Below are 11214 nucleotides of genomic sequence, written 5' to 3'. Positions count from 1 at the left end.
CAGGGATTCATAAACCACATGACTAGCTGAGATGATGTTTCTTTGTCCACACTGAATCCATGCGCAAGAAAAAAAAAATACAGATTCATCATATAAGAAAATTTAGGAACCATGAAGTTTTCATGCAAGAAGATAAATCCAAATTGGAGAGGGACAAAAACGGTTTGTTGTAGAAAATGAACTCGAGTGCTAGATTCTATAGAGATACATAGAAGAGTAAGTATGATACGCAAGGCAACTAGAGGATTAGAGAAAAATGTGTATTGAAATTGGAGCTATAATTAACTTTTCAGGTGTAGGTAAGTGATTTCAAGTCATGAATGTAAAGATAGAGGCATATCTGCCATGCCATCTCCATGATTACTGTCCTACAGAAAAAACCAATCAAGTGCCCCTGCACTATACCAATTAGTGCATATATTAGTTAGAAAGGGAAGGGAACAAAAGAAATACGAATATATCTCATCAACTGTTTCACCTTCTCTCTCTCTCTTTTTCTTTCTATCTTGTGGCCCACTCCCTCAAGTTGTCTATAAATTGGACATGCTCGCAAGACTCTGGATGAACCAAAAAGAACAAAGACAACCCTTGCTTACACAAAATGGAGTACTCTAATGGATTTCCTAGAAAAAGAGATGTTTCTCTTGAGGAACTTAGCCAAAGGCTTGCTGAGTTTGCTGAAGTAAGAGGATGGGATCAATATCACAGTCCGAGGAACCTTCTTTTAGCTCTTGTAAGTCCCATGATGTGTGTTATATATGATGTTGAATTTTTTTTTAAGACAGTTAATGAAATATTGGATTATGCAGGTTGGAGAGGTGGGAGAGCTTTCTGAGATATTCCAGTGGAAAGGAGAGGTTGCAAAGGGGCTACCGAATTGGAGTAGTGATGATAAGGAGCACTTAGAGGAAGAGCTTTCAGATGTTTTGCTTTATCTAGTGCGTCTTGCAGATGTTTGTGGGCTAGATCTTGGACAAGCAGCTCTGACTAAAATAGTGAAGAATGCTCAGAAATACCCAGTCACTACTACTGACCATACAACCACTTCCACTCGCAACTAGCTAGCTATGTCCCCTCCAAAAATAATTGCATATCTATGTAACTTCTCTTCGTTTTAAGTTTTCAAACACACTCCATTAATTGCCACTTCAATCTTCCACATGTGATATGGTGTACTAAATGTAGTGAAATGAGAAATTTGGCCATGTGGGGCACGTGCCTGGCAAACCATTCTTCATCATGGGTTGTTTTCCATATCATTGGCATACCATCATTTACAAATAGGTATACAATAACTCAAAATTCTGTTTGTTGGAGGTGGATTGAAGCTAATGGTTGGTGGTAATTGCAGCACTTGGAAAGTGCCCATCATTGATACAATAAGAGGAGGAATCTTTTACATTTTTAAAACAGCTTCTGCTTGTTCTCCCAAACTCTTTTGATTCATTCTAAGGCTTCTGTCAAGGAAAAGAGTCAGAGTCAGAGTGAGGAAAAGAGTGAGGAGATTTGAATAAGAGTCAGAGTGTAAGGAAAAGAGTGAAAAGAAAATTAAATTGCAGGAAAAAGAGTGAGGAGATTTGAATGAAAAATGGTATTGATTGATGTCATTAGATTAAAAAAATTAAAATAATTTTTAAATTAAGAAAAATAATTATAAAATATTAATAAAAAATATATTTAAATAATTTTACAAAATAATGTATATCGTGTATTGTAACAGTTGTATGTATTTTCCTTTGAGTGAATTTCTTTCCAAATCTCCTCATTTGAAAAAAAAAAGTTTAAACTGTCAAAATTATTGCATTTTTCATGTTTTTAATATTTTATTCTTGTTTTCTAATTTTTCTCGCTCTCTTCTAATCTTCGTTCTTCTGTGTCTTCAGATACAAGACAATAAGACATGTTTAACTTATGATTAACCTAAAATTAAGTTATAAATTAATTAATTTATAGATGAACTTTTTTTTTTCTAGAGAGATCTTTAAAAATAAATTTGTTGAAAAGAGAGATATAGTCGCATATATTGGAAAAGATATTGGATGCAGCTATTTTAAACCATAGTTGCGGTTGCAGTAGCTTCTGCAACTCAAATGATGCTGTTGCAAGTGCATTTGGAATCATGAAATGCTGCTTGCATTTTAGAAACATGATCCTTCTTTTTTTCCAAGAGGTAATATAAAAGTGTAATAGCTACTTATTTCACTACTTTTTATTGTTAGATAAAAACAGATATATTTAGTATTTGTGCTCATCTTATTTAGTTTATAACATCCTTTTAGACATAATTTCAAGTAACATTCAATATTATATTTTCTTAAATAAAAATTGTTTTTACTTTCTTAATTAATGCATAAACTATGATAATTATCTTAAATACGATTTTTTCAAGAGTTTCTACTCAATGAGAGTATTTGCCGGATTTTTCAACAATGGCGTTTTATAATTTTGTATTTTTTTTTTATCTTTTTTCAATCGAATTTTTTCATATTTATTTTTAAGTTAAATTTTGAATTATTTTAGAAATTAATAATATTTAAAAATGTACTTAAATATATTTTTAGTTTCGAAAATATGATTTTTCCTGTTCCTAAATGTTTTTGTTAGTATTAAATTTTTTACTTCTTTTAATAGTTTTTTTTGTTTGTTTTATTATTAGTTCTGATTAGTTTAACACTAAAAATATAAAATATTAATTAACATAATAAAGATAAAAAAAAATTCAGATAATTATATTTTTAAATATATAATTTAACTAAAATATATTTCTTAGTTAATAAAAAAATATTTTATTTTATTTTTTATTCAGTATTTAATTTTCAACATATTTAGTTAACAAAAATAATTATCATTTAATGAGATGCTAATAATTTATTTTCTTTAAACTAATTTTGATATTATAATTTTGAATAATTATAAAATTATGTTACTTAATTGAATTATAAACTTAAAAGTGATCAAACTATAAACGCACAAACAAAATGTCAAAGATTTAAAAATATATATAAATAGAAAAGATTTAATAAAAATGTAGTTATTTTTAAAAAAATATAGAAAACTATAATTATATAATAATATTTTTTTCTAGAAGAATACAATTTTAATTATATAATAAAATTTATATAATTATATTCTTTTATGTTATTCTATATTACTAATTATTTTTAAAATTAGATTTATTAAAAAAAATAATTTAATAAACTGATTATTACCTGGACAAAACTCGTACATTAAAAATTAATATATAACTTCAATTATTAGTTACAAAATAGCTTTATCGATATTGGATAAAAAAATAACTAAATCTCCCTCTTGAGAAGATAAATGATTTAGTTTATAAAGTGCATTTCAAAACTATCAAGTTTTTATTGGAATGTTATAATATTAGGTTATAAGTATTACATGGTTTTTATGTATAAGAATCTTCTAGGTTTGAGAAGATTCAAGTGTGTAATGTATTGTTGCTTCATCTTTTTAGGTTTTTTATATACTCTCCAATCCCCAATTGATTAAAACTAAACCTAATTCCAATCATTAATTTCATTTTTCTGTCTAAGTAAGTTGAGTTATTTCTCTTCAATTTCCTCCCATTCATTTTTTAAAAGAGAAAAAATAAATTGACCGACGAGTTAAAAAATTATTAAAAAAAAGAAACAAGATGATCAGTAAATTAAATAAGAAAACAAAGATAAATATATATAAATAATTTATTATTTAAATTAATATCAACACAAGTAACTATATTTCATCATTGGTCAGAAAAAATTTCTAATATTTATAATGTCGGATAATTGGGCTTAAATTAATTATGTACAATTATGATAACTTTAATAAAGTATTTTAATGCTGAAAATTTCATTTCTTTAGAAGTTGGAATTATTGGTGCTTGACTCATCAGAAATGTCCCAACCGATCCCCGCACTAACAAATCGTTTTAAAAAATATGGGATTTGTATTAAAATTTGAGAAAAAAATATAATATAGAATAATGTTGCCCCGTTATCCAAATTACAAACTAATATATATGAAGTCTGTTGATTTCTATAATAACTATATTAAAAGTCATATCAACAATAATTTGAAAATAAGTAATGATGTAAAATTATTTAACATTGTTAATGTATAGTTACAAATTTGAAAGACTAAAAATACAATTAACTATTTTTTATTACTTACATAGGTATTTGGTTTTAATTTAGTTAAATATAACTAAAGTTTGGTTTATCGTTAATTTATATTGAATTATTTTATCATGGATACACTAGTATAATTAATAGAAATAAAGTTACACATAGATAGTCTTTATTAAAAACAATTATGGCAGTTTACTCTTGAATCCTTATATTTTTTTTCTGCACCTCCCTAAAGACAAAACTGTCTCTATATAAAAACGGTATATTTATTTCTTTTATTTCAGATTACAAAATCTAGAAAATTTTTGGATTGACGACGTGTCCGGTAACTTTTCAGATTGGTGCTTCTGGTAGTACATGAATGACAGTATTAATCCAAAATAAAAAATACAAAATATCCATAATTAAAAAAACCATTCCAGATCCGTCAATCCGTAATTCAAAATATGCATTCTGGATTCAAAAACACATAGTTGAAAAAAATCATTCCGGATTCATCAATCCGTAATAGAAATTAGGCTTCCGAATTCAGCAATCTGAAAATCAACAATTTATACAAACTTTGCTTTCGAAACACCCTTCATCTGGAAAACAACATGATTCACTTTTGGATTGATGAATCCATAGCATACTTTCAGATTTCGATTTTAAATAAAAGGTGAAGGTTAGTTTTCGGGATTTACAAAATTGTGGGGGTGCAGAAAGAATAATGTAGAGGTGCAGAAAGAAACTGCCAACAATTATTTGTACTACTTAGATCAATAGCATAAACCAAACATTTAAAGAAGAAGAAAAAATGCAGTACAAAAAGAGATAAATTCGAAACGTGAACACTTCTTTCTGCACCCTTAAAAAAGGCTCTATTTTATTTTGAAAAGGCATACTTAAAATATAAAAATCCTAACTATTATTTGATGGAACGCATAAAATTGAGGCCCACGTGACAGTAAAATGGGCTAAGGCCATGAGAAGAAAAGATTTAAAAGAAATCAAATTCTTCCTGCACCTTCATATTTTCTTCTGCCACCTTCATACACAATATGAAAATACATTTTTATCATTTTTTGTCACCCCCATAAACTAGTTTCCGGATTATGTAATCTGAAACACATTTAAAAAAAGACTTCCAGATTACATAATCTGGAAGCTGAATAAGACTTTTGGATTATGTAATTCGGAAAATAATAATGCATATGAAAAAAGGCTTTTGAATTACATAATCCAGAAGTTAATTTTAAATTTTGAAAAATAACTTTCAGATTACGTAATCTGGAATATTATTGAGGAGCATTTTTGAAAATTCAAAAATATATGGAGGTGAGAGAAGAAGGTATGGAGGTGTAGGAAGAAACAGTCTTCTTTCTTTCATCTAACTCAGACGCGAAAAAACTTGTTTTTTTTGGATTGGTTTCAACTAGAGTTTACGCTCTCTCTCAACAGAAAACTAACATGCACTTCTTTTTTCAGGAACTTTAGTTTTGCCTTTTTCTATTTTCACCATCCTGACGGTTTCTTCCAGCACCTCAATCACTTCTTTACTAAACACATTCTAAAGTCGAATTTACTATTATACCTTTCAGTAATTACTCACGCCGTTTTCACTCTTCTCCTCCAGCGCACCTCCAACCTCTCCTTCATTTCAGTAGTGTTCCACTTCAGTCCGGCACATGATTTCATTCATTTTGGCGCACTTCTAGTTGCTCTTTGTAGTTTTTTCGTCTCACTCACACAGTTATGCAAATTAAAAAAATGCATTCAATTTTCTTTCTTGATTAGGTAATACGTATTTTATTTGATAATTAAAAAATAACTTTTAAATTGGGTAATTTATAACTCATTTTATAACTCAAAAATAAGTTTCAAAATAATTCATAAGTCATTTAATAATTAAAAAATAGTTTTCGGATTGGATAATCCATTAGTGATTTGATGACTCAAAAATAACTTTCAAATTGGATAGTTTTGCTTCATTTTTTAATTTGATATATTTTTGGATTACTTGATTCGTATGTTTCAAAATTCAGTAGTTATGTTCTGAATTGTGTAACATAAAACTTAGTTCCATATCTGGATTAACTTTTTGGGTTATCTAATCCAGAATACAATAGTATATTAAGAATTGAAGCGAGGGAGAAAAATCAATTATAATAATTGTGTGCATGGATAACCATTTTATATTGTTTAAATTTTTTTCACTCTTTTCAATTTAGACAGATTCAATCAGGGTAATATCTTCCTACACCCCTACATTTTTCTTCCTGCATCTCCACAATGTTTTGCAAAAACAAACATATCCCTAGTATTTTTCTAAAATTCCTAAAATACACATAAGATCCACAATCTACTCTTTCTTTTTCCTTTGCCCACAGACTGCAGACACAAACTCCATTCCTCTTTGAACGGTGATGACGTTGTTCTATCTCTTGGCACAAGAAGGCGTTTATATTGGTGGTGGTCGATGGTGTCTTGGTGACTGGGTAGTGGTTTCTCTTGATGGTTTCTTGTTCAGAGAAGAAGGTAAGTATTTTTTGTTTTGTTTTTGGATCTGTAGTTCTATTTTTTCTTGTGGATTTTCATTTTCGCAGTTCATACGTAGTGATTCTAGACAATGTAGTCTAATAGGTTTATAGAACAAGAAATCCGTATTTATTTTTTTGTATTTTGAAATATTGAATCCGCATAAATTCTGGATTAGGACATCCATAAATCTTTTGGATCGATAAGTTCAATAAGCTTCCAAATTGACGGATCCATAGTAGGTCAGGTCTTGTTGTTGTCAAATAAATTATTGGATGAGGATAATAATAGAGTATTAGCGAATGAAGAAGAAGATGATACTATTAGACTATAGTCTCTTAGTTCTAGTAACGGACGAGGAGGACAAGTGCCTACACTTTATGGTAAATAGCAAATTCTTCCTGTACTCAACCTTTTTAACCTACATCTTACATATTTTTTAATATTTTCCAAAGATATCCTTCATTTCGAAAATAAAAATCCAAAATATATTATTGTATTCTAAAAATTAAAATCTAAAATAAAATTAAAAAATTAAGATTTCATTATGAAAAAGTAAATTCGAAATAAAAAAATACGTTCTAAAAACATCCAAAAATATATTTCCAAAAAGAAATATTTGAAATATATTTTTATCCATTTTTTATTTAAAATTGTTTTTATTATTTCACATTAAAATCAGACAGAAATTTAAATATGAAAATCGGACCCAAATATAAGGTACAGACCGTAATTGCCATGGTAAATAAATGATAAATACAATATATATCTTGTAGTTATTTATATAGAGATTATTTTATAAATTAAGAAAATTATTAATATTTAATATAATTTTTATTATTAATAATAGTAATCACTTTAAATACTAATAATTTTTTAATCTTTAATATAATATTTAATTTAATTAATATAATAATTAATTATTTTTTAGTTTTAAATTTAATTATTATTTAATGACTTATTGTAATATTTAACCAATAATTCGCCAGTTCAACCACGAATCCAGTATTTATGAATAATAATAAATTTGTTTACATGTACTCAACTTATATTTAAAAAAAAAATGGAAGATTTTGGTAACAATTTTTAGGCGTCATAACATTAAAGGTTGTACATTAGTCAAATTATTTTCGAATTGGATTTTTTTTAGTTTTTGATGTTTTTCAAAAAAACACCGATTTTAATGTTTTAAAATATTTTATAAAAAAAAACATATTTTAAAAATATAACAAATAAATAATATTAAAATTCCAACAAAAAATACTTTGTTTCAGTAATAATGTTGACTTTTATAAGCAATGGACAGAAACCCACAACCATACAGACTCCACCAACCAAACTATTTGGAGAAGGAGAATATATAAACTAAAGTTTGAACAAAGTTCAAATTAAGGGAATAATAAAATCTATCTACAACTTCATACCACCAATAATGTGTTTCATGATATTTTTTAGCTAATTAAATTATTTCAATGCCTTTTCTTTTTCATTTCCATAATTTACTCATTCTTTTTCAAAATACCACTTTGTACTTTTGCAAATGAAAAAAAAATGTTTCTTATTTTAATTTTTAAGTGAATAAAAGTCTAAATTAGTTGATATGGATCCCTTTTTGAATAAGGTCATATCTCAATCACTGTTTTATTCAATAAGATTTAACATTTCTTTATGATTAATGCAAACAGCAACATCACATGGCTTACTTGTTTAAGATTGTGAGCCAACATCTCACAACCTATTTGTCCACTTCTTAAATATATTTCTAAACAAAAACAGGTTACGTGGTTTTTAAGTTTACTGTTACCACTTAATTTTACCTTTTTGTTTATGATTTACGTTTGATGTTAGGTCAGAAACTCAATCATTATGAAATGATATCTCTTGTTTATATATTATAATTTATCCTAAGCTATATGAAAAACAAAAATATAAGAAATTAATAAGGAAAAGGTGAGAATTATTAATATGTGTGACGATAATGGGCTTTACAAAAAAAAGAGCAAAATAAATACTACCAATAGCATTAAAAATGCAAATTCAGACCCACCACTCACATAAAAAGAAAAAGAAAAAAAACAAAAAACAAAACCTCACACTTTGAGCAATTTGTATTTGCTACCTTAAGACAATTGATTGTAATTTTTATACCCACCTACGCAGATATTTCTACAATGGAGAATCATTTTTTAAGAGTATTAGGTTTCACTAACTCACTATAATCTTAGCTTTTTATGGAAAATTATTTATTAATTAACAACCTACTTTTTTTATACAACTATTTAACAACCCCATTTAATAATAAAATATTATATTTAGAGGTTAACAATATTTTTAATTAATAATAAAATATTGCACTTAGATAATGATAATATATATTTTAAATAAAATAATAAAATATTTCTTTTATGTTTGTTTCTACGTATGGATTGTTCCCGTAGACCAGTCTAAAAAGGCCAGCCAGGAAAAATACCCTTGGCAAAAACTGGTGCACCATGGCTTCTACTTTCTTCAAACGTGGTTTCCACTTTCTCGTACTTACAATTATTGAAATAAGTGGAAGAATGACCACCTAGGATGTGTTTCGAGAAGTTTTGGTTAATGTCGTTTTTTGCCAACAAACTAGCATTAGAAAATAGGAAAAAATAATTAGACGATGATTTATATACGACGGAAGATTTGTTAACAATTTTTTGAAAAAATAGTGTATTTGGTAATGTGTGTTAGATGTAGCTTTTCGTTTCACAAATTCCTTTGTTTAAAAATATTTTTAAATATTAGTTTTAAAATAACTCTCTCTCTTAGACTATAATAACATTAAAAAAAATTAAAAAACATACATATAATAGTTTTATACTGATTTATTTGACATAATAGATTTCGTTGAGTTTCTTCAAAGTTAGTAACCAAGTATTATTTGTCAAACAATCATTCTTGACCAAGTTAAAAAAAAGTTATCTGAGTGGTATTCCACAAATTACAAGACTGCTTACTATATGAAATAGTGTTCTCTATTAAGTGTGGGGAACAAAAGATTTAGATAAAGTTTTAGCATTACGTGACATAGTTTCTCTCTCTTCTTCTTTTTTATGAATGATTTTAAATTAGGTTGAAGAACATAATTGTTGCAATATGATCAATGAGCAACCTCAACTCACTTAGATGTTTTTTTAGCATCCTACAAACCTTGAATGTGGATGATGCATTAATACACTCCATGCAACTTTAGTTATTCTTCTTTTTTTCACGCAATTTCATTGATAGCTAACAATACTTATTTTCTTAGGTAACATAACCTTTTGCACCAACATATGGTAAAAATACATGTCATATTTAACCGATAGTTAGACCAAAGTTGAAATGCGCTTGTGTCAAAAAGCGATTAAAGAAAACAACTTTAATTCTTTTATCCTAGTGATAATTTGATATGTGTATAGTACAAAGTTAGTTTTATTTTTATATATGCATGCTCTTAACATATTTATGTTTATTTGTCATAAAATAAGACTACACATTGATATTTACCTATTGAACCAGACACTCACGATTTATTTGTCAAATATATACTATCGTCTTATCCACAAAATATAATAATATTTTATGCTTAATTATTTTTAAAACTTAATCAAAATACTTTTCCTTAACAGTTAATTTAGTTTTAAAAAGTGTAAACTTCGATTTAGGATATTGCAAACAAAAATACAAAATATGTAAGTAGAGATTGTCTTTGGAGAACCTGAAGTATCTAATAATCTTTTTTTTCTCTGTTAACAATTATATATGTTCAAATGATAAGCAAAAGTAGATAACATCTAATTCTTAAAAAAAATAATTTCATGTGTTTTTCATAGAAATTAATATGTTTAAACAATAATCTTTAATTTTTTTTTTATTAAATTAGTAACTATCAAATTTATATAATTGAAACCAAAATAAATAATATGGAATAAGTTCTGCCTCATAAGCATGGTTATGTTTTTAGGCATAAATAATTTTCTTGTATACAACTAGAGAATTTAAAAAAATAAAAGTGATAGTAGTTGTAGTATTAGTGAATGTCCTTATCTATTTAACGTGGATAGTCGTAGGTAGGGCACTAGGGTAATTATTAAAAGCTTTTAAAAGATTGTGTTAGATTTCTCCGCAATTAGTTAATAATATAAGTATTATTAAAATTTAGAGTAAAAATTACCATAGATCGAACTGCCATGCACAATTAACCTTGCATAAAAAAATAGTATGCAAAATTTATTTGAAAAACTTTCACTTATTTTAATGTAAAAGAAGAGAATAATTAAAGAAAAAGCTTGAAAATGTTGTCTGTGTTTGTGCTTTGAAGAACTTATTGTGTCTTATCCAATAATTTAAATTATTAAATAGTTCTGAATCACCACACATTCAACCAATATCTAATAACATTTATTTAAAATTTTCAATTTAAGATAAAATAACTAATGATCATAATTACATCAGTTGAGAGGAAGGTAGAAATCACTCATAATAATTTATTTAACAGTTGATAGGAAATGGATAAAAATGATACAAATCACTTAATAATTTATTTTATTTT

The 11214-nt window shown here is 26.7% G+C and overlaps 1 protein-coding gene across 1 annotated transcript; it reads left to right on the top strand.

The window, feature by feature from the left end:
- The first annotated feature begins 549 nt into the window (after positions 1 to 549).
- On the top strand, positions 550 to 1240 carry LOC137807737 (uncharacterized). The gene is made up of 2 exons (XM_068608516.2): positions 550 to 733; positions 810 to 1240. The coding sequence occupies exons 1-2, from the start codon at positions 602 to 604 to the stop codon at positions 1059 to 1061; spliced, it is 384 nt and encodes a 127-aa protein (XP_068464617.2). The 5' UTR covers positions 550 to 601; the 3' UTR covers positions 1062 to 1240.
- The last annotated feature ends 9974 nt before the right edge of the window (positions 1241 to 11214 follow it).

Source organism: Phaseolus vulgaris, chromosome 3 (genome assembly GCF_051622355.1).
Source record: "Phaseolus vulgaris cultivar YP4 chromosome 3, ASM5162235v1, whole genome shotgun sequence".
NCBI classification, from domain to species: Eukaryota; Viridiplantae; Streptophyta; class Magnoliopsida; order Fabales; family Fabaceae; genus Phaseolus; species Phaseolus vulgaris.
The sequence above is the reverse complement of the archived record's forward strand: the minus strand, read 5'-3'. Positions and strand labels throughout refer to the sequence as shown.

What these genes read in the sequence shown, in the direction of transcription:
- LOC137807737 (XM_068608516.2), top strand. Translation starts at nt 602, where the DNA reads ATGGAGTACTCTAATGGATTTCCTAGAAAAAGAGATGTTTCTCTTGAG. An exon ending in GGAACCTTCTTTTAGCTCTT is followed by an intron (nt 734 to 809) that starts GTAAGTCCCATG and finishes TGGATTATGCAG; the next exon opens with GTTGGAGAGGTGGGAGAGCT.